This window comes from Platalea leucorodia, assembly GCF_965183815.1.
Source record: "Platalea leucorodia genome assembly, chromosome: 13".
Lineage (NCBI taxonomy): Eukaryota > Metazoa > Chordata > Aves > Pelecaniformes > Threskiornithidae > Platalea > Platalea leucorodia.
This window is the reverse complement of record NC_138835.1, coordinates 6917573-6941257: the sequence shown is the minus strand read 5'-3', so window position 1 is coordinate 6941257 and position 23685 is coordinate 6917573. Positions and strand designations below refer to the sequence as shown.

The following is a 23685-nucleotide window of genomic DNA, read 5'->3' as shown; positions in this document are numbered from 1 at the left end:
GAAACACCCACAAGAAAAACTAATCCTTGACTACTAAATAGTGGAAGTTTAGGCATTTTAACTTTCTAGGCAGCACCTTAACTTCCTTTAGGAGGTTAACAGAAGCACTCGTGTATATACGTATACAATGTCAAAAGACGCTTCTAATCTGTGCGATTTCAGTACCTCACTCTTAAGAGATGCACTGAGGGCAGTTTTGGCTCTTTTATCGTAGATGGTCTTGTCTGCAGGCTCCAGGCAGGGATGGTCTTCTGGCTTCAGCTGTTGTCCTGCCATTTGGCTGTCTGTAACTGCATGGCCAAAGCCTCGCCTTGGGGCAGTTTGCTGGAGTCGCGCTGGACTGCCAGCCTGGTCCTGCAGATGTTTGAGTCGCCTGGGTTGGAAGCCGGGCACATCTGGCAACGTGGCAACTGCTCACCGAGGCCGCAGTCCAAAACCTACCAATGCCATGGAGAGACTTCCACTTTTCCATGAGCCTAATCCTGCTACTGAGAAAACTGCTGGGAAAACACCAATTGACTTAAATGAGATTAGAATTAGACCATCAGAAACAAGTTTCCAATTTATTTCATAGACAGTATTTCTTTTCTTCCTTTGCTGATTCTTTTTTAAGTAAGGCATCTGGTCTGGATTTGATCTGTGACTTAAAGGAAGAAGAGCAGCGAGCGATTTCCACAATCGGGCGGTTGCGTTCATTTATCTTCTTTCTCTAACTCTCCTCTAAGGCAAGGTATGGAGCCAAGTTCCCAGTGCGGCTGCGTTGCCCTGTCCACTCACCGAGCAGAGAGAACGATCTCCAGCCATTTATTATGTTCAGGACCCATCTGCTGGAGGTTTAGGTTTTTGAAGTTTGGAGATTTAGAGCTGGGTGTGCTGTGGACCTGGCGTTTTATTGGACAGGATTTTCTTTTTTATCTCCCCGCTGAAATTTATGCCAATCCTACTTTTGTAATCACAACGTATGCCAAAGTGTTGAATTGGTTTGTGATTGGTTACTGCTACTTTGTATTCTTATTCACAACTTTAATTGAGTTTTAATTACATAAGTGTGATGTTTGTGTAACCTGTGACTTTAAAAGAAGGAAAAAGAAAAGCCTTGAGGGGACATTTTCTTGCTCCTGGTCCCAGCTTGTTGGTGTGGCTTCTGAAAGGGATTTTTTTTTTTTTTTTTTTTTTTTTAAGGTGAAGCCAGTAATAGAGCAGGGGTTTTATCATGAACAGTGACCCTGGGAAGTAAGGTTTCCTAGCTTGTTTCTAGCTGAACCTGTGTGGTGCTGGGTGTACGGCCCAGCTGACAGCACCTTCGGCACTTGAGCCTCTGTGTTTTCAAAAAACCATTGGAACTTGTTCTGTCAGTGAAGTCAATGGATATTTTCCAAACAGGAGCAGGATCTTTAGCTGGCTTTCACAACTCTGTAACTTGCTTAGGATACCCCAGCTAAACGTTAGGTTTAATCCTTGTTTCTTAACATTTTGCTGCTTTCCTGTTTCAAGTTCATAGCAAATTCAGATTCTTTCTGGTTGCTAGAGATTTCCTTCCCTGTTGACACAAAAAAGTATACCCAAAAAGTCTTGCTCTTTCGAATTATTTTCTTCAGTTCTTTTGCTTGCCAATTAGAAAATTCTTTTTTTTTTTTTTAGACTGATCTGTCCTTTGAATTTGCATCAATCCAGGTACAGCTTTTGCTACTATAGTTTAAAACTGGAAGTTGCATGTAATTAATCTTTTTTTTTTTCCTTATGAAATTGAAGCAAATAGAGGGATGGAAGTAATAATTCTCTTACAAAATACCTGTTCACTCCAGGTATATTTTGTTCACTTATTTTATTGCAAACTGTGTTACAGGAACTACACAGGCATTAGTCACAGCACATTCTCACCTTCGATAGATTATTATTTTTTAACTCACAGTCAACACTGGTGAGCTTGCAATCTTCAGAAAGACTCATTTGCAAAAGTATGTATTGTAGGAGCCAATTTTGTAGGCAGATTTGGTTTTAAATGGTTTCTCTGGCTTGTTTCAGTTTACAAGCTCATTGTCTGTAATAAACTAAAACAAAATGTGTTCAAATGCCACTTAGATCCAGAAACTGTTCCATTGTCTGAACTTTCAGAAGCCTGGTCCTAAAACCATTTGGGATTTTTTTTAAACCCATTGCTGGAGTGCTAACCTTTTCCCCTCCCCCACACAGCCATACAAAACCACTCTTTACAAATAACTTTTTTTTTTTTCTTTCCTACAAATCTAATGACAGCCACATGCTCGTACCACCATGTTCCTGTATTTTTTTAAGATAACATTGGAGCTGTCATCAAAATAGAGCACTGAGATGGCATTGAGTTGTGTAGGAGCACAGCAGGGTTTCGGCACAGTCTCTGGGTTTATAAAGTGAACCTGGGGAATGAAAGTAGAGGCATGTTAAGATTTACTTTTCCCCTCTCCTCCCCCGTATTTTTCTTTCCCAGGCAACCTTCTGCCTGTCCCATACACTCACTCAGACATGTTTTGAACCCCTGGCTTTGTGTACAAACATCTTGAGATGTCCCCTGCATGTACAGAGGCTGACGCACACACCCAAGTCAGATCTAGTTGGAAATCTTTCAGTGAGGCAGGTTTTTATTAGAAAATTCCCATTTGCCAGAGCAGTCAGCGCTCTGCAGAAGCGTACCAGTTACGATAAACTCTGCGGGACATGTGGGTGAGGTTTTGTGAGAAATCCCATCAGCTCTGGGTGGGGGCCCCTGTCCCTGCGGCTGGCAGCACCGAGACCCAGCTGGGGCCAAGGGCTCCGGGTGCCCTGTGCTCCCCGCTGAGGGACCTCCGAGGAGAAGGGGAAAAAGCAAATAAAAAGCAATCTATCAGGAGAAAAACATGCAGATATTTCTTCCCTTGGAATCATGGACGCTTCTGGTTTCCTTAATACTTTTTGCAACGTTGTCCTTAGATGTGCATGGGACATGGGATGTAGATACAGAGGTGGAGTGAGCCTCCTCCTGCCCTGCTGATGTGTGCAGGGGGCCTGGGCCGTTGAGCTGGACCCAAGCTGGGTAGGGGAGGGTGTCCAGGCAGGTCAGCTGGGGGTGCTGCATAGCCGGGGCACTCAGGACTGGCATGTCTTCTGGCCCATGCCAAGAGCTGTGGTGCATTGGCTTTGGTGACACGGCTGGGGCTGGGTGGCCCCCAGCCAGCAGTGCCCCTGAGCACAGGCGCTGTGTCGTGAGGACACGCCAGCCTGGGGCTCCCATCTGGACATCTTTGCACAATTTCATAACAAAAATACACCCCCAGAGCAGCTGAACTGTGTAATTTTGAGATTCACTGACCCCTTCCTCAGTCTACCCCCAAATCCGCTTTTGGTGGCAACCTACAGTGGATCCTTACAGAGTTTTCCCAAGAGATGCTGATAGTGGGTCTCACATCCTGCTCTTGCCTTCCCGTGTGGTGGGACTACGCTGCCATTAAGATGTCTATCATAGGGCCCTTTGAAACTAGAGAGAGCATGTCAACGCTTGCAGCAAAGGCAGGGTAATTCCTAGCCAACTATTAATTCAGGACACTTGGCTAGATATGTTTAGCCAGATGCTGCAGGCATCTTAATGAGCTAATGCAGACCTTCCTTCTCTTGTTAGCTTAGAGATTTTTTTTGTGTATAAACCTATTTCTGAGTAGCACCTATCAGAAATAACTCTGTACTAGCAGCTACAGTGCACACCTACCAGTGTCTGTACAATGGCATGATTTGTAGCATTCATGTATGAATTCAACGGGAAAGCACATTCTCCTTCACAGTAATAGGCAGCGTAGCCCTCTGGAGCGATGATCCAGTCCTTGATTAAATTGAAGATATTAGATTGTGGAGAAAGACAGAAATAAGGTGCAGTGAAACAAAAAGTAGAACAGCACATAAATCTAACAATTCATACGTCTACATACAATTACAGTAGCCTGCAAAATAAAAATCTGGTACTCTGGCCTTTCTAATGCTATCTCATACACCTCTCGAGCGGCTGCTTTTCCTGGAGGGACATATCCCACTTTGCAAACATGTCCATAACGTAGCTGGGTTTAGTTGTTTATCCGTTCAGCAGCATCCTCCCGGCTGTCCACAAGGATCACCTCACCCATCGCTGAAAGCAGGTACAAGCTTTCAGAAACGAAAACATGTTTAACCAGGTCTAAAAGAATTGATAGATAAAAATGGAGAGCCGCATGTGCGTTCAGCACTGCCAGAGGAAATTCAGGGGGCCACAGTTTCTCCAAAGGACGTGTGTTGAGTTTCTAGCCAGTCTCACACTAAATATTTGTACACCCTAACTTTGCAGAAGCGCTTCTTAAGTATGCTAAAGGCAATATACAGTTTTTTTCTCCCCGGGATAAAAAAAAAATCTAATTATTGGCTTGTTCTCACTATTGCAGCTCAATAAGTGATGTGCAAAGGCACCCCAGCTCGCCCCCCGGTCACTCACAGCCCTTACCTGCCACCCCAGGTCCCTGAAGCTGACGTAGAGCTCGTGCTTCTTGCAGGCTTGTCGCTGGTCGCTGCTGCTGTTCTCTGCGCGGGGAGAAAGGGGGTTTGTAAGGCCCCAGCACCCACAGCCCTCGGCAATGAGGGAGTGCGGCATCACTGCTCATCTGCTGCACTTGTGGCTTATTTTTTTTTTAAACATTTTCAGTTTTAGTCATAAAATAATGGCTGGGTTCAATACATATGAAATGCCCCTCTGAGAAAATAGCTTTTTTTTTATTTTTTTTTCCTGGGCTTCCTCTGACCTCATGTTAGCAAAAAGCAGGTCTCTCTGATTATTGCCTACTATACAAAATGTGAAAGGAGTGATAGGGAAAGGCACCATTTACCTATTTCCTAAATTTCTAACTGTCTTTGAATCACCTGCGTTACTGGTGATGGTTGCACCTTCAGGCCTACAAAGGCAATGTATGACATTAAGGCAATGTGAAATCTGTTCTTCTGTCCAGTGCAGCTGGATCCAGATTACAGACTTCTCACAATGGGTGACAATGCTGAAGCCAAAGAATAAAGCATGGGTCTGAATCGGGGATCTGAACAACCATGACTATCAGTGCAGTTTTAAAGCTGTGTCCATCGTGGGCATATAGCCTGAGCTGGAGACCCAAGCAGAAGTACCGGAAAGTATTTTTTTCAACTCTTGTTGTTGGAAACTAACTCAACATGGGGTCCCCAAGCTGGAAGGAGGACATTGGTTACAGGGACTTTTCTAACCTACTCGCAGAAGTAAGAAATTCTTTTGTCCATTACCCATCCTTTTAAAATTGAATCGATATAGCAAACATGATAAAAATGCACACTTAAACCGCAGACCATCTATGCTTAGGGACCTGCAAAACCCAGAGCTTCGAAACATAAGCCATGGAAAACCATTTTAAGAGACTCTAGGATTTTGGGTGAGAGGTACAGAAATACGTACATGTGGGCAGGTCAGAGAAGCCACACCTATCACCAGGGCTGCAGAAAAACATCCCTAGTTCTAGGACAGGAATGACCTGATTAAATATCGGGAAGCTGCAAGAAGACCGATGGGAGAGAGTTCTCCCACAGCCTTGCAGGTTACCCCAAGCAACCCAAGGCGAAGGTGAGTCACGTAAGATGATATTGTGCCCTGCGTTGTACTTCTCCTTCCACCTCTTGCAAGCTCTCCTTCCGTTCAGTGAAATGCCCGCAGAAACAGAGCTGGAATTTGCCACTGCCCTCAGCGGAGCTGGCCCCTCCTGCTGGGAAGGTCACCAAGGGCCCATTATTCTGAGGTATCTCGTAATTAAGCCACGTTTCTATTTCAAATGCCTGACGGAGTTTTCTTCCATATTAGGAAGCACAGCTCCCCCCAGAATAGCTGCGGTTATCCTGAGCAATGAATGGGTTTTCCTCTTCCATGCAAAACTTTTGGGACTACTAAACTTCTTGGGGACTAAACTTAAAATCCCAAACTCTGAAAATCTACAGCATTTTGCTTCAGATCCACTGAAATATATCATTGTTTTGATCACGTACTCATTGGATTAATGTAATTATCTTACATTTCAAAATAAGAATTTATTTCATGTGGGAGAAACCGAGATTTTCTGGTTAGATGGCTTTTTTTTTTTTTTATATTGGATTAAGAAATTCCTCAGCTTAACATTGTTTCAAAGAAACATTATTTTTCTCATTTTTTTTTAATAATCCCTAATCCCAAGTAGTTTCAAACCAGCAAGAGAACACTAGTGGTAGACCAACGAGAAAACAAACAGGCTGAGTATGGGAGAAACCGCTCCCATCCAGTGCCAAGCCCAGCAGAGCATTATCCCACACGCAGAAACACAGACCCGGCAACCCGCGCTGTACCTGCGATGTTTGACACCCGGAAAGCTTCCTGGTTCTTTGGCGTTTTTGATCGATTCTGGCTCCTTTGCTTCCCTCCTGTGGAGCGAATACTGCGGAGATGGACCTCGGTGGCTTTGAAGAAGGCTACCGTGAACGGCTGCTTGTTCTGCGGGCCGTGCCTTCCGATGAGACCCGCCAGTTTGGGATTGATGCTTTGCCCTTAATAACAGAATGGACTGATAAGAGAGCTTGCAGTAACTTTTCATTTTCAGCAGACATAGTAAGGATAACAAGGAGAGCTGCTGGCTGGCTGCTAAGGGTGATTCCTAGGCATGTCTGTATGCGGCGATCCACCAAGGGCCTGGACTTAATCGGCAAAGCTGCTTCTGAAAAGAGCAGCTCAGCACAGCTAACTTCATTTTATATCTGCATGTAAAAGTTACATAAAATAGTCCTACATATAATTATTTTACCCTAAATCCGCTTAGCATTAACTTTTCCTGCATTCTTTAGAGGGGTTTCTTTAAGTTCACCAACCTATAATTTGAAGAGATCCTATAAAAGTTACCATAAAACTCAGCCCATAGGAGCACTAAATTCCCACTGGAAGGTTATTAACTTAAAATAAAAATGCTTTGTATGAAATGTTGACAGAGTTCCAGATATACTGTAGCTGAGAGAAACAAATAGTTCAGATGTTTAGAGACATTTTGCTTATTGCTGTATCTCAGCACTACTGTGTGCGATAACTTTCTTCGAAAGCTGTTGACTACTGTTCACGCTTCCTTCATCCTGGGCTTTTAAAATAATTTTATTTTTGGTAAAAGATGATTAGGTGAGTTCTCTGTAGAATTAAATCAAATATTTACAAAAGATGCAAGGAGTGGGTGGCAGCAGGAAATTTAACATTTCTCCCTGTTGCCTCCCAAGGGTGCCTGGGTGCTGTCGTGAAATGCAGGGGCGAAATCCAGATTTATTCTGTTCCAAGCTACTGAGTACTGCTGCTAAGTCGAAGTTATGTTAATGGCTTTTGTGATCCTTTTGCTAAGGACAGAGCTGGGCCTTGTCAGCCACAAAGCAAATACGCCAAAGGATGGCTGACGCTTTCCTAGAGAAGCCCTGAAGAAGCCCAGAAGCCTGGCTGGGGAGAGCAGGTGAGGGGCTCTACAGTCCACTGGCAAAAATTTCCTTATCTTACTAGTCTCTGACTATTGTGGGAAAAGAAGCTGGTAATCTGAAGTATTTCTAGGTAATATTCTATAACTGCTGTCTTTACGATGAGTAAAGTAAATGCCAAGGCTTATAAATTATTGTCTTTATGGAATTGTTTCCATCTTTGCTTTTGCATATGGCCAAAAGATTGGTAAAGGTGACAGACCCAGAAAAGGGGGCTGTGGTCAAAGCTCGAGGCCAAGAAATGGACCGGCCTCAGCTGGAGTCCATGCTCTGTTTTTGTAAAAGTGTGCAGCCCAGGGAGCAAGTCTCAGGCTGGAATATATGGGATTTGTGGAGAGGACTGGCTCAAGAAGTGTTTTAATGGGAGCACGGCAGCTTGGCAGCAGGATGGCTGTCCGGCGTGGCCAGGTCCCATGGCACGCCACCTGCAGAGGAGCGGGGCCAGGCCTTGTAAACCAGATAAAGCAAAACTAATCTCAGACAGGGCAGCAGGAAAGCTTGGGTGAAAATAGCAACTGCAAAAACTCATGTACGCAGATTTATATGTGGACACACATCACCTTCTGCTTAAGCTCCTTTCCGGAAACTTGTCCAAACAGTTTTCATTTTAAATATTTGAGGCTGAGCCCACAAAGTGCTGAAGCAAGTAGCTAATGCTAAATATATAAGTAGTTCCACTTGTGCTCAGGCTTTGCCAGATCGAAGCCTTATTTCCTGAAAACAAGCTCAGCTGCAGGAGTTAGAGCTTACTGAATACCGCTGCTATGGCTTTTCCTGCCCCTTCAAAGAAGCCTTTCTGCTTCCCAAAGCTGTTTAAACCAGCAAGTACATCTACAACTGTGGTTTGTCCAGTGTAAATTATTTTACCTTTACCATGTCTCCAGAGAGTAGGTCAGCGGTATGCAGGGAGGGGACCCAGCTTCACACTGATATGTTTAATGGATTTCCACTAGCGCAGCAGTAAGTAGCGTTTGACCATTGAATTCCTCGTGTAGCACCAACATGTCATGTTCAAAACCATTATGGTGGCAATGTTTCCTCAGTGGAAAAAAAGGCATGTAATGCTCTGTATGTGAAGCAGCATATTTCTTTTTAATAAAGATGGGAAAAATCTACTTTCTAACTTTCATATACATCCAGAAAGCAAAGTTAAACAGAAGGACACACGTGTAGTCCCCATTAGACTATGATAAACTTCTCCCAAAAGAACTAAAGCAGTGCTCTTGAACCAGAGGGCATGGCTTTATCTGCTTTTATGAAGCTGATTTTTTAATACTGTCAAAAATGGGATCTTAAGTAATAAACTAAGTAATCCTAAGTGGGCAGCTGCTGTTCCTACGTGCTGCTGGCGAGCAAGGTGTACTGGGTGCTGGGCTGAGAGCTCGCTGAAGGCTACTGGGCCACTCCAACACTGCTTTTGCTTGCTGCTTGAGCTCATCCCCATTTTCTAAGAGTAAGCAAATACCCTTTGATTCCACCCTAGTTATACACATTGATAGAGTTATTTGGCAAGATTATAAAGAAATACAATGATCAGTTAATTAATTTCTTTTGTATAGTTTCATCTGGACAGTGCTCATGATGTCAGATTTTTTTTACACAGACTGTATTGGCTTCATGGTTAGAGATCTCTGTATGTAATGACAGATACAAAGAAAAGATTTTTTTTTTTCCTAATTCACTTAGAGCTTTGGGGGTTACCCAAAGCATATAGAGTTGCATCAAAATCCTGCTGTGTTTGCAGCATATGATTTTCATATGAAGTCCAGGTGTAAAAGCAGCTTTCTTGTTAGTGCACACAGTTGGTCTAAATCCAAAATGAAACTTGGGGAGCAAGGAAGGACATGTCCTTGCCATTCAAAATAGAAAGAAAAATTCACGTGTATGGCGGAGAAATGTGAGTGCAAAGGTATGCTGTCAGGGGACTCGGTTACAGAAGACAAGCAGACAATCGGCTCCTGTATCTCTGTATTTACTTTTTAAACACTGCAGTTGGCTTTTCTAACTTTAATGACAGGCCGATTAAAGTATTTTGTTAATCTATTTTGAGAAAGCAGTAAGTTACTTTGTGTATGATTTCAACCCTTTACAAACTCAGCTAGATTTTTCAGGAGTGTAAAAAGAAACCAGATTCCTAATTTTCATTGAGTTGAATAACAGATGAGAATGCACTTATCACTGAACCTGGGCATTTCTGTCTTTGAAAGCTCTCTCTGTGATAGGTCTGGCTGTATGCTTTTAAGGGTCCACTCCTGATTGCTCCAGTAGAACAGAGTTACTGTAAGTGTGTGCAAAGGTGCAGCATTTCCTTGGATGCAGGATCCTGAAAAGTCTCTGTTGAAATCTGTAACATATTCATAAATCAGCTGCCTTCCTCCTTAATGCTGAAAAAAGGGATTGACTTTTGCTGTGAAATCACTAGGTGAGGATGGGGAAGGACAGAGCGATAAGATGACTTTATTGGTATCAGAGTGTGATGCTATAGTATCCATAGTGTTTAGAAATATTGAGCCAGCTATCGCTTTTCTGTGGACTCTGGGCTGGGTCTTGATGGTTTTCCTATACGTGAACCACAACTGAACGAATGTGCTACGATTGTGGACACAACTTCTGTACTTCCAAGTATTTCCTTTAGGAGGCAAACTGGAAACTAAAAACAAGGACGAGTGTTTGAAAATGGGTTAAGCTTGTCTTGGCTGTTAATTTGCCTTAGTGTTTTAGCTTTAAGAGTTAAGATTCACTTGTAGATCAGGTTGAATTTGATTCTTTATAGAAAGATGGCAAAAGTCTTCTGTCATTGGGGTGGGGAGTAGTAACTTCCATGGCGAAGCTCCTGCTTTGTATCTGTGTTTGGGTTTCTGCGTTCACTGATCATTTAAAAAGGGCAGGTTAAAACAAACCCTGTGCACAGGTCTCACGTGAGTAAAAGCACCCTTTCACGCAAATGACTGTCCATAGGCTGCCTGTTTCAAAACTGCTTTGTACAGTCTTTATGCAAAATACTACTTACTGGAAACATTCAGAGTGTTGCATAAAAACCAATACCAAGTGATATCATAGATGCATGTCTGGAGAATGAAAGTACGTAGATAACTACAATCAGGTTATTTATGAGCGTCTTGAGCTGGGTTTTGCTTAACCCCTCCTGTGGGGCAGCCAGGCAGTTCCAGATGGTCCCAGATCCTGGGAACCCCCCAGGAGATCCAGGATACTTTGGTTTCCTTGCACAAGTCTCCAAGTAAACATCAGGAATCTTAACTTTAAGACAAAGCAGCATGACTTTTTAGTTAAGACCTGGTTAGGAAAATTCCCCACCTGATTCTAAACACATCCTTTCTGGAGATGTTTCAGAGCCAGGTCTTCCCACCCATTCCCAAACCTCACAGGTTTGTACCATAAGCACGTTGCAGACCTTGGAGTCCAGACCAGGCATGACTTTACTAGTCATTTCTGCTGCCACAGAGGAAATTGAAATGGTCCCTAGCTGTTTTCTGAATTTGAAAGGACTTTTCTGCCAATTAACACCAGCCTGCTACATCACTCAGTTGTGTCTTTTCGCACACAGCAAAGTTTCTTCCTCTCTCCTTGACTGGATTGCACTACCTGCAAATCAGCCAGCAGCGTGTACGTACCTTGATGGGGATGTGTATGTAGGTAATACTGAAATGACTGCAGACAGGTTACCAGTCTGTTAAAGCATTTGAGTACATCCTTAACCTGAAATAAGTCTATGGATTATTTTATTATTATTTGCATCTTAGGCAAATTCAGGAAAAACATGGTTAAGAAATCCTGTTCAAATGAAAGACTACTGAATGCTTGAGGCTTCCCCTGGCTGGGAAGCGTATACCTGAAACAGAGACTCACTGATTGATGTTGGTGTCTGACACTCACCATCGATGCCTTCCACAGATAGCTGCAGGCCAAGGTTGTGTTGGGGATTCACCACCCAGTGATTACTGGTTGCAGTAATGTCAAACACCAGCCACCCTTCTTCTGCGGCCCAGATTGTTCGAGAGTCGAGCAGGAACAAATCTGAATCCCTGAAAAAAAGAAGTGTAATTCCCAGTTACCGGGTTTTCCACTGGAGTCTCTACAGACATTCGCATACGTGCCTTAAGCAACGGACTTCATCGACTTTCAGCAATAGGCAGACTATGCCAGAGCTGGGCTGGCATGCTTTCCTGTCTAATCACCTTCAGATGAAGCACTTTTCTTCTCTTTTAAAAAAGGGAGGATGGGTTGAGGCAGAGTTGAGGTGGTTTTGGGTTACTTTGCTGTTACAGTTAACCTTAGAGCTGCTGCTACAACTTCAGAAAAAATGCTTGCCAGGCACAGATTTGCAAAATTATTGTTTGCATATGCAAACTTGGTAATTGGGCAGACAATGCTGCTCATTATCCTTTCCACACATAATTTCCTGACTTTTATGCATAATTGTAGCATTGGTGCAAGCCAGCTGGAACACTGGTGTGCATATATTAACATATGTAATGGGTTTTTAAATTTGTTCATCTGAGGTTACAGATAATTGATTGAGGCAATAACCCTCTGCACTGTCACAGGTCTGCATTACTTTGTGTGGCAATTTTCTTGCAATTCATTGCTTGAATTTTTTAAAGGCCACCGCTGGGTTATTCTGGTTGAAGAACTAATACCAGAAAATGAGAAAGATCAAAAATAGAGAGGATTTCATGCATTTGAAAAGGGTGAAATCATTCTGGATTTACAAAACATTTCCTGGCAAATTTCTGTAAAATGAAAATTTGAGAAAACGCAGGTTCTGTAAAGGAAAGAATCTTCTCTTATCAGAAATTAAGAAAGATAAAACTTGGATGAAAAAATTGCATAGTGGTGCAGTTCCTTTATAAAAAATGACTTTACAAGAAGAACAAAGAAACACAGTGGAAGTGTCTAGACAAGTCCCGTAAGAGCTGCTTTTGTACTTAGAGTGCACAAACATGATAACTTATTTAAGTGTAATTATATCCTTTTGAATGAAGAAATATCCTTGGAAAATCCTTTAATCATGTCCTCAAAGCTTAAAGAAGGCCTTATTAATTTTGTCACTATTGATTTGTCAGTGCAAATAAATACACATAATTTAGTTTACACAGTGCCTCCTGTTTGCATGAAATACCAAATGATCAAAAATGAATCTGAGAAGTGCTGTCGGCATAGAGGCTTTTGTCTCGTAGCTTTTAGTGATTCTTTTCCCTCTGAGATACCGAGAAATTAGAGGCTTTTGTCCCACACGGCTGACTCAAAAAAGAAATGGAGTTTTATTGTGATGTTTTTACTATCTAGCTTTCCTTTCAACCTTTGTGGGCCGGGGCGTATAAGAGATGATGGCTTTCCTCCGTGAGCTAATGGATGTCACCGCCTCTGGCTCTGTGCTGGCTTGCATGAAATTAAACTTCTGAAGTTAGTTCCTGCAGACCACGTAAGCACATCGCCCAGTGTGCGTAAAAGGAGGATTCTGTCGTTTCCTCACCAATGCACGATGCTGTTAACCTTTGCATACGACACAGCTGACTATGTAGATACAGCCAATGCTGCCGAGGGTGCAATTAGTGCTGCATGTGGCAGCCTGAGGGAAAGCAGGGGCTTTCTGCGTCACCTCAGTTCGGAAAGAGAAGGCAAGCTCTGATGCTTGCAAGAGATGTTTTGCAGGCTGGGATTGTAACAATTGCAATTCCTCCCTTTGCCCAGCACATCCCTGCCGTGGAAGAAGGCACGGGAGTGGGAGTTTTGCTTTCTTTTAAACAAAGTTTTGGTTTGTGGAAGAAGCCCTGCATCAGAATTGACCTTCCTGCAACACTTTCTCGCTAACACATAGCGGGTCCTGTCGGGGAGTGTTTTGGTGATGTCTGGCAGCCGAAGCGGGTGGCTCAGGAAGGGGCTGCGGTGCAGCGATGGAGAGCCTCAGCCCCGGTGTTGGGAGCTGCTCTCTGGAGCTCAGTCAGCTTTGCTGGGTGCACCTAGGACAGCCGAAGATAAACAGTATGGATAACCCCCTCCCGCCCCAAACACATTAGTTACAGGAATGTAAGATGCTTGAACTCTAACTAGGGGACAAATTTCCTGGGGTTTCATCCCCACCCAGAAGCAATGGCCCTGTTCCCACTGTGCATGATGCATCCACATGGACACCTCCCGCCCTTCCCTGTTTACAACACGCTGAACAAAACACATCCCAGAGGAGCCGGGGACGAGGGAGTAATACGGATTGGCCCGTTCCAATGGCTGAGTCCAAGTTTCCAGAAGTAAAGGGTTTTTATATTCACATACTGCATCATTTAAGCATGGCCTCTGACTGGAACTCATGATTCACACAAGGCTTAGTTAATAGGGACTTGGCTTGCTTGGTTTTTCTCCCTTGTACTTTGCAGGTTGAAGATAATAGCAATAATGATAACTTTTCTTGTTTTTAGCTACTGCTCAACTGCAGTATTACTCAGAAAAACCAGCCTTTAAGCTTCCCATGCTGACATGATGCAATCAGGGTAACCAGACAACATGAGGCATCAAGTACCAGGGTGAGTCAGTCTGGGAAGTTGTATAATGCATTTATTTTCCTGTAGTTACAGCAATGTGCAAACAATAGGCCTGGAGGGGAAGCCCAAAGTGAGACAGATCAAAGGGACCCACTAAAGGGAAATGTCCTTCCCACACACACTTGGAACATTTGGACCCAAAAAGGCCCGGTGTCAGATGCTCTCTGGAGAAGGTCAAGCACTCCTGGATTAGCACTTTCTACTCTGGCCCACCAGCAGCGGCCAGGGATGGGATGCAAAACCCGACTGGTGTTGCAAGCAGAGGCTCCTGAGATTGTGGTGCCTGTTCCAATGAAAAGAAACCTCTTGTTCTTTTAAAAAGAACAACCTCCCCTTCAGTGAAATGCCCTGCTCTCCAAAGACTTACGGCAAACAGCGTTAAATCACTAGCTAATAGACAGCAAGCCCTTTAGACATCATTGTTGGCCAAGACATAATAAACATGGCAAAGAAATGTTATTCTGCTTAGACTTAAACAAAATTTGCTCTGAGGGCTCCCGTCTAATGAGTTGTTATATGAGACAGTGCTAGTTAAGTCTAACTAATGTGGCTGGTTTGGGTTTTAGGTTTGCGATAAAGATCTAAGCACAAAGGGAAAAGGTTTCCAGTACACATCTCACCCTCTGGTACCTTACCTACCAACTGGACGCATATTTAGAGCATTCTTGGAGCAATGTGAATAATGGCTCTGCAACCAGGAGGCAGAAAAGCACTTTGGTTCCTTGGCCCTGCATCCAATCCCCTCATCTGAGAACTTCAGAGCATGTGAGAAACTGTACTGAACCTCCTACCAGACCAAGAGATAGGAAGAGGCACGTGATCCTCATTTTACAGAAAATTAAGCTGGGACATGGAAATGTTAATGTCTAGATTAGAGTTACATAAACGATGAAGTCTGGATCCAGACCACAAGTATGTTTTCTTGAGACCACATCAAAATGGCTCAGCGTTCAAAGTACTTACATCAGTGGGAATGTCAAAGCTTTTAGCAATGATAAAACTCAGGGCTTTCAGCTCAGTTTTCTCAAGCATCGGGCTGTTGATGGAGCCTAAAAGGAGGACAGGACATTGGCACTTGTCTGCTGATCGCTTTGGTAGTGTCTGGCGCTGGATGCCAGAAAAGAGAGGCACCTCCCGTTAGCACTCCCAAAAATTTGTCTACAGGTCATATAACTCCTGTGTGGTCTATGAAATTTCCTTAGTGAACTCGGTGTTTTCTGGACTCAAGGGTGAATAAGTATCGCAAAGTGAGGGTGGCTGAGGAGGATGCGTGTGAGATCGCGTCTGGAAAGCAGCTGGCGTTATGGAGGTGGAAGGGCTGAAGCTGCCAAAGGGCTGTGTGTGACCAGGGAGGGTAGGTGGTACAAGTGGGGTAAGAAAGGGAATCACAGGGAATTACTGGAAGAGAAAAGGACTGGAAGAAGTGAGGTTTGCGGGACTGAGTGGAGAAATAAGGGGAGACAAAGTACAGAAAAGGCAAGTAAGAGTATCCTGAAAGGAAACAGTGAGGAAGAGAATTGCCACGTTGCAACACAGTAATCCTAAGATAAGAAAAAGGATTAACAACCAAGAAGCTTCATGAAAATAGTATGTATGGCCTCTTTGCCTTTTGCTGGGGTATTTTTTCAGCTTCTAGGATGCACTTTGGTTTGTAGCCGTAAACACTAGAAACGTATCTAAAAATCAGAAGTACAGCATCTCTCCTAGTCACCTGCCTTGATGAACTGGGGCATGAGAAAGAACATGGACTAACAAGAGAGACTCAGTGAAAATGTCAGAGTTGGCAATTCTGCAATAGCAAGGGAGAACAGGAGATGAAACTCTGCATTTATAAACTATAACACTGTAAGGTCTGTACTGCTCTAGGGTAGCCTTCTTACCAAACAGTGCCTGCTTCTGTGTCTGTTTTCTTCGCTCACTTTCCCCATCCACGTTGTCAGCTCTGTTATGTCAAGCTACTGGTTGACAAGTGGTAGCAAACACCAATGAGCACTTCCAAATGGGATAAAAATAAATGGGAAGAAGGACAGGCAGCAGAAGAGAAGGTGACTCTCAGCAACTTTCATTACATTGCAAGCCAAGGTGATTTTGGTAACGTGCTGGCACTCTGGGTTGTGGGCAGACCCAGGTCTCACCTGGCCGTGTCCTGGCAGCAGCCAGCCCAGGGCTACTGCCAGCAGGTCCTGCAGTCCCCTGCCAGCCCAAAGAGCACACCGAGGCTGCCCAGCAGCTGCACCACTCTAATCCCTACCTGCTAGTTTGAGGAATTACAGATCTAGCAGTGTTTTAAACAATAACCATACTGTGACACCTTGCAACAGACTTTGAATTGCTTTACAAATATAAGTCAACCCTTCCGCTTCTGTTTTAAGGTGGGAAACACTTGAGGCACAGGTATGTTACATGTCTTATCGACTCGGCGTGTAAACCACAGCCACTAAGCCAGGAGCATAATCCTATCCTCTCGACTGGTATTCTAACCCTAAAGGGGCTCTTTGGGTCACAGGCATGGTGCAAGATAGCTAGTTTACTAGCAGGCAGCCCAAGGACAGAGCTGGCATGGGGGACAGGGGCAATCCACATCCAGGTTTGAGCAGGTGGAGGGAGGAGAAGGCAGAAGGGGCATCCTGGGAGGGTGAGAGGAGATCTGGGGTTAGAAGACATCTGTTTGGATTAAAAAACTGCAGTATCCAGATTCCACTTTGCTTGGTGTCATTGCTTAGAGTCGGCTGCAGCTGTCCAAAGACAAGCTTAGGAAAATATTTTTCAGACTTTCCTACTTTGAGAGGGCCCCAGGATCTCCCTGGGCCTCTCCCTGGCACGTTTGCAACACCCTCTGTACACAGACCTGCTGCAGCCCTCCTCCCACACCTTCCCTTCCCCGCGCGCCTGGGATCCCCTGCTTATCCTTCCCTCTCCCTCCTCGCTGATAAAATCCCTCCCCGTGCCCCTGGGCAGGAGCCACCGGCCAAACACAGCCTGGGGTCCCCTCCAGGTGAAGGGATGGCCACAGCAGCAATACGGTTTGCTGGAGGTGGTTTCCAAGGACTGGTCTGAAAACTGGCTGTACTGGTAGTGAAACAGATCTGTGTAAATTTTGTTGAATCTTGGGAGAAATTAAATTCACTTTAAAATTTCAGCAGATTCTTAATTGTTTTGTGTGTTTCTAGTAGTCGTGTTCCCTTCCCTATGTAGTGTTTGAGAAGGGTAAGATCTAGGTTTCAAAGACTGATTAAAAGTTTGTTACGGAGAGATGCAACATGTTTGTTTCCTAAATATGAAGCCTCTCGTAGAAGCAGCGCTGAAAGAAATGAGGTTATATACATATCTCTGACACTTTATATACAGCTGTTTCTATTCAGCATTGAATCGCTGTTCATTAGTGCATCACCACTTAGCTGAGCAAGAGCCCGCTGGGGTATGCAAAATGCCTCCTGCAGCTACTCAAGTGCCTGTGAAGAGTTGTGCCTTGCTAAGTGAGTTCAAGATTTGTCAGAGGTTTTGCAGGCTGCAGTGGCTTTTAGGAATGGTCTGAAAGACATAACTAGATGCAGCTTTGTTCTTAGAGAGCTACAGGGCTTCCATGCTAAAGTTCCCTTGCTACTTGCTAAGAGGTGAGTACAGTTATCAACTGACTTGCAAGTAAGTCACCAAAAAAAAAAAAAATCAAAGCTATTGTCAGTACCTTTCTAGATGCTGTTAGTACTTGCAGATACCGTCGTGGTGCTGGGGCACAACGTTAAAACAAACTATACCCTTCTTTGCTGCACCATCCCTAGAACGATCACACTGGTACTTAAAAAAGCTCCAAAAAGAAGGCACATCTGCTTCGTGGGTTGGGTGGGCCTAAGCCTTTCTTAGTTACTAGAATTACATGTTTCAACCCACAACATGGAAACAGACTCCAATGAATGGGAGAAAAGGGTCTGGAGAGGGGCTCAGGTTTGATCGGGGTGCAGAAGTGGTGTAGTTTGAAGCACAAACTAAAGCGTTCCAGCTGCAAGTCAAACCCAGGAATGCATCCTGCAAGGTCTTATTTTTCTGTAGGGCTGGTAACATGAGCATTCAAATCATTCACTGCCTTTGAAGCCTGTGAAATCCATAATGGCCACAAAGTGAACATGTAACAACTACATTTCAATTACCAAAGGCTGGTCAAGTACCTGGCTTTATTCTCTCCAGTAACAAAACTCCCATCGACTTCAAAGGGGTTGGGATTTACTCCACAGCGCAAGTGCTGGGTCCAGTGAAATCCGAGATGTAACTCTGGGACGAGGCGTTTTAGCTTCTGAAGGTGCAGACAGATGGGCAGGATCGAGCTCTGATGTTGAGGGGAGCTACACAGGCTGCATTTTTTTTCTGCAGCTTCAGGTTAATAACTTGAGGATGATGCCCCGACTGATAATCTACCCCAGAACTGCATGGGTACTTTTTGAAAATACAGAAGTTCCTACCAATTGCAATAGGAGTTAGGTATCCAGCCTGCTTAGCTGCTGTTAGAAATCCCACTACATACCTGCCTGTCTCTTCAGCACTTCAGTCCCTTTGAAATTCTTGCTTTGGCCGTTGCTTACAACAATAGTGGAGAGCCTGAGGGTAATGGATATTTCTTTTGTGTAGTAGTTCACAAACTATTTCATGATTCCACTGTAAAAGTATCAAAGTTCATTTTTCTCAGGCTCGTATCCGTAAGCTTTATTTCGACATGTTCCCTGTGTAGGTGCCTGAGATAAATGACCTTCAACACCTTGTAGCAAGCCTGGTGCCCAGTGATGTGCGCTACCTGGCACTGGCAGCTGCTTTGCTTTCCCGCAGCACCCGGGAGGGAGGAGATGAGGCTTGAGCAGCACCCGGCTCCCTGATGGCAACCTTTAGTTCCCACTAGCAGGGTTTGTGACCACAAACAGGGACTTGATGTCCTGCTGCTCAGCACCCTTCTCAAGCCAGGCACTGGCCTTATAAAACTCTTTCCCAGGCTTTTGGGTGAGTGAACCATGAAGACCAAACAGAAGTTGGACATGAGTCACTGGGCTTTGTTATGCACACGAAAGCTTTGAGACATGTTATATTAGTCAAAACATCAACTGTTTTCACAGTGTTTATGATATTAGGAACATTTTTGTTCATGAATGTACTTGTTTGCTTAAAGTGAATAACTGATGCTTTGTGCCTAAAGAATGCTGTACATGCCTTTTTATAAAGGAGATGTTGCCAGTTTGAAAAGCTTGCCTTGCAACGAATTCATAGATTTGGAAAGGCCAGAAAGAATATTTGATCACTTAGTCTGGTTTCCTATAAACACCTGTAATAATATCTTCAGTTTGACAGAGATATCCAGAGTGGCATCCCCTCTGCTACAAAGGACAGAGCTGGGCTCTCATTTTTACTGCCAGGGCTGTTAGGTGTCTATCTGCCCACGGCTGAGCAGGCGGATGGAGGAGAGCTTCCACCCTGTGTTTAAATGTCGGTACTATTGAGGGGCAGGATTTCAGAAATAGTCTGCTGTGGGTGCAACTGTTTGTCTGGAAAGACCTATGCCTGTATTTTTCACTGACAATAAATTGCAGACAAGAGATGTTGCTGGTTAGATACCTGCCAACCTGTCTGAACTCGTAAAACAAGTCATTAATTGTTGAACTGCTCGTACTTATGGTTTATTTGAACTGAGGGCACACCATCACACCCTCCAAACTGGAGGCTGATCTGAGGTTTAACTGAAAATCAAGCCTCCAGCATATCCAATGGTCTCTTCACCCTCAAAGGAAAAAATCTCAAGTCAGGCTCAGCTTGGGCTTTCCAGCTGCATCCCGTGCTGGTTTTGTGGCCCTAGAAGCTGTCCTGATCCCTGCCGTGCGTTGCTGTGTTACGAAGGAGAGGCGATGCTGTAGCTGCCTCTGGGGAGCCTGGCACTGGGCTTCTGTGCCTCGGTGCACTTAAACAGGAGGTGCACGTTGCAGGGGGCACAGGCCAGGAGAATACCTGGTGTTTCGGATCCTGAAAGGCAATTCCAGCAATCTCCTGGGAGATCCCACTGCTCTTGTATCATCATAAGAGCACAGGAAGAGGGAAAACCATTTGGTTTTTTGTTGGCCATTGTACCTGCTGTGCTCTAGGGACAGGAATCTACAAAGCCGAACACCAGCAAAGGTTTTCTTGCCTGCGTCGGGGGGGAGGGTTTGGCTTTGTTTTGCTCTTGTTGCTAACAACGTCAGATGGGTCTGACTTTCCAGCCTGCTCAGGATGAGACAAACAGCCAAGGAAGCATCAAAGTGAATGGGTGGTTTTTGATCAACATTGGAGAGAGTTTGTTTTCTTTCTCCACTTGCCGAATGACACACTGACTTGGATGACTGGTCTGTGACAGAGCCGGTTGGAAAATGTCAGTGGAAAAATGCAGAAAAAGAGCAAATATTTTTACAAATGTTAGGGACAATATTTTACCTCTGGTCAATCCAAACCAACAGGAATATTTTTTCAGGACAAACTGCTCAAAACTCACCATTGCCTGTGCCAAAATGTATGCAAAGGGTGAAAACGCATGAACGCTCATTAAAAAAAGGGTTCCTGTGGTGAATATGACGCTGTAAAATTGCATCTGATCTTGTAGCTGGAAGATCTGTATAATTAGCAAGATTCCTCACCTCTTCCAGCCACTGGTTCATGTATATGCCTGTCCTTTGCATACATTTTTTTCCTTTAGGAGTAAGAATTTATGAAGGAGACAGTTTGCAGAAACACTTGATGCTCCAAGCAGTTGTATACCCTTAACTATCCCCAGTGGGTACCTTGCAGCCCTCTCTAAACATACTTTTAACAAACCTGTGGCTGTATCATCTTAAAATTAAGGTAATAAATGTCATCCTAACTCTGTCAGTAAGTTTCCTAGTAGGCACCTACCTCACTAATCAGGATCTGAAGGAGAACTTCCCTGGCATCTGATGAGGAAGGCCATTTACTCCCAGAACAGGTTTCTGGCAATTCCCTAATGCCCTGGCACGCTGGTGAGGCCCTCTTCAGCTGCCAACACAGATCTTGTTTCTGCTCTTCCCAAGAGAGAAAAGTCATCCCTGCAGGCTTGTACCTGTATAACCTACTCAAGAAATACAGCAAAGGGAGGCTTCTATCTCTGGAAGGGCCTAAGATGGAATAACCTTAAATGCTTGCAGTAAGCAGGACATCTCACGGGTCCTATGCACATTTGTGGCTTGTTGTCTTCTCCTTTAAGAAAGCCTGGTTAAAATGTATAGTTTGAATTATCATTGTTTGATAAAAATAGATAATTATTAGCATAGTCCCCAAACCCTGCAAATAATTGTGTCATTAGAAATGCCGAGAGAACTGGAATGAATGTGGAAGAAAACACACCCATATTTAAAAAGTATACCATACAGCAAAGCCGGGAGAAATTCTCACCATTTAAAAACTAATAAGGTTTTGATAAGGTTTCCTCTCATATTTTAATGGATCAAAAAATGGAAAACATTTTTTTCTGCATTTTTATTAGCTCTTATAAAAATATAAAGCCCTCTTTTTAAATCCTTAGTGTTTCTCTTTTCATAAACCTAAATTAGGGCTGTAGTATTATTATCCCATATTTAGTAGTCCTAGAGAATACCTTTTAACTAGCGTGTGACTGTAAATACATTTCGTGTAAATAAATGCAATCTCACTTTTGGTAGGATTTGTATGTAAAAGAAGTATGTGCAAATAAAACTAAGTGCCTTTGATAAATGGTTTGGGATTGCTGATTAATTGGAACTAAAAACAGATGAGAAAATTGAACATATGTTCTTATTCAAGTTCCCTGGAGGATTTGTCAGGGAGCTCAGCATACATTAATAATTGCTTGGAATGGATTTAATAGCTCATCTTGTAGTTTTGCACACACAAAACAATCAGTCAATATAAAAAGCATGGTGTCATCTGTCTTTGTTAATTAGGGATCTCGAAAGCCTTTGGTAATAAAGGCTAGTAATTAAGCTACAATTAGAAAGGAAGCATTTGGATGTGGGTTTGCCACCTCAGGATCCATAAGCGGCAGGAGGAACAGGGTAAGTCTTCCAGAAATCTTGAAATACTCTGACTTTACGATCTTTTCCTGCACTAGCACACAGCCAGGCTTGTTTGCTCCTCAGCTACCGGCTGCTCCCAGGGACAAGAGTGACAGCGCTGGGGATGCTCCTGGGGGCACGCAGAGGCTCGCAGGGCACCTCCTCCCCATGCCCTCACTGGCTACCAGATATGGCAGCTGCGTGCCCGCTGCATCAGCACTGACTGAGATTTCACTGCGCCACTGCGATGCCTAAGCCCAGCTCTTCAGTCACATTTGATGGCACCAGTATTACTAAAAATATTGGACATAACTTTTTGAAGGAACATACTGTGCTTGCGCTTTCATCAGGATTTGCCTTGGGGATTTCATCGGGTCACTCACCTTCCCGGGTGCTCCTGGAGTACCTGGTAGACACTAATCTGGAACGTTTCGTTATCGAAGCGTTCGCGGATGTAATCTTTATATATCCTGAACTCGGCAGCCGTCACCGCTTCCCCCTCTGGGATTCTGGAGAGATCAAACCTGAACTCTCGGTAGTGGCAGCGCTGATGGTGAAACTCTCTGTCATGCTCCACTGAAACAGAAAAACAGCCCATTAGCCACCTGCTTTGTTCCCCTTCCCCTCACCATCAAACAAGCTTGTGAGTTGCCACAACAGAAAAGGGCAAGAGTATCTGATTGCAGCATCTCATGCTGTTGTTTGGTTCATTAAAGGACGCAGGAAATACATGACTCTATCGGGGCTATTATAAGCATATATGTGTTTATCAGACTCTCTTTGAAACAGTTTTACAGCTGGCTGGTACAGGGTGTGGGTGACCGTTGTGTTTTAATGATTTTTGGCAGCTTCATGCTTGACAAGTGACTCTGGACATTTGCCACCGATAACGACCAGGCTGCTGTGGGAAGGAGCTGAAAGAAACAGATGGGGCTTTTCAGGAGTGCTGGTTCTTGGCCTGACTCTGCTTCTGAAAATTACACACGCATACATGCATACCCGCACACATATATACACAAATTCCAGTCCTTGGGGCTTTTCATGCCAGTGACCCACATTCAATGCCTGCTGAATTCACCACAAACTCACAGCCCCACTCTGAAGGGTCAAAGCTTTCATTTTAAAGCATCTTTAGTGATCAGGGCTGTGAAGCAAATGTTCAAAGTGAGGACCTTCTTCCAACTCCCAACCCTGACCGTGAAATAACAAGAAGTGCCAGAGTCCTCCCAAGACAGTGTCAGGACGGTGCGTTATCCCACTGAGTGACAGGTCTGCCTGTCTTCTGATGGACAGCTGATGGTCTCGTGTAACGCTGCTTGCGGATATTGAAGCTGAGGGTCAGTGATGTGAGGAAACAAAGATTTTGAGACTGTCCTCCAGCAAGGGGGAGGAGAGGTGTCAGTGCCCCAGCCCAGCACATGAAGTGAAGCACCCTTCTTGGAACAAATTCCAAATTCAATAGACAAGTCAGACAAAGGAAAATGGGGGAACAGAGGTATAAGGGATGAACTGACTCCCCAGAGGTCACACTGCACGACATTTTAAGAGCTGAGGCTTGAACC

The 23685-nt window shown here is 44.1% G+C and overlaps 1 protein-coding gene across 1 annotated transcript in view; it reads right to left on the bottom strand.

The window, feature by feature from the left end:
- Positions 1-1585: 1585 nt before the first annotated feature.
- BMP7 (bone morphogenetic protein 7) overlaps positions 1586-23685 on the bottom strand; it is a gene marked incomplete at its 5' end in the record, with an annotated part of 46357 nt that continues 24257 nt past the window's right edge. Inside the window, 6 exons of the mRNA XM_082325581.1 lie at positions 1586-2396; positions 3719-3829; positions 4478-4554; positions 6361-6558; positions 11410-11558; positions 22507-22699. Coding sequence (XP_082181707.1) covers positions 2247-2396; positions 3719-3829; positions 4478-4554; positions 6361-6558; positions 11410-11558; positions 22507-22699 — 878 coding nt within the window. The 3' untranslated portion in view covers positions 1586-2246. The remainder of the gene's footprint in view (positions 2397-3718; positions 3830-4477; positions 4555-6360; positions 6559-11409; positions 11559-22506; positions 22700-23685) is intronic.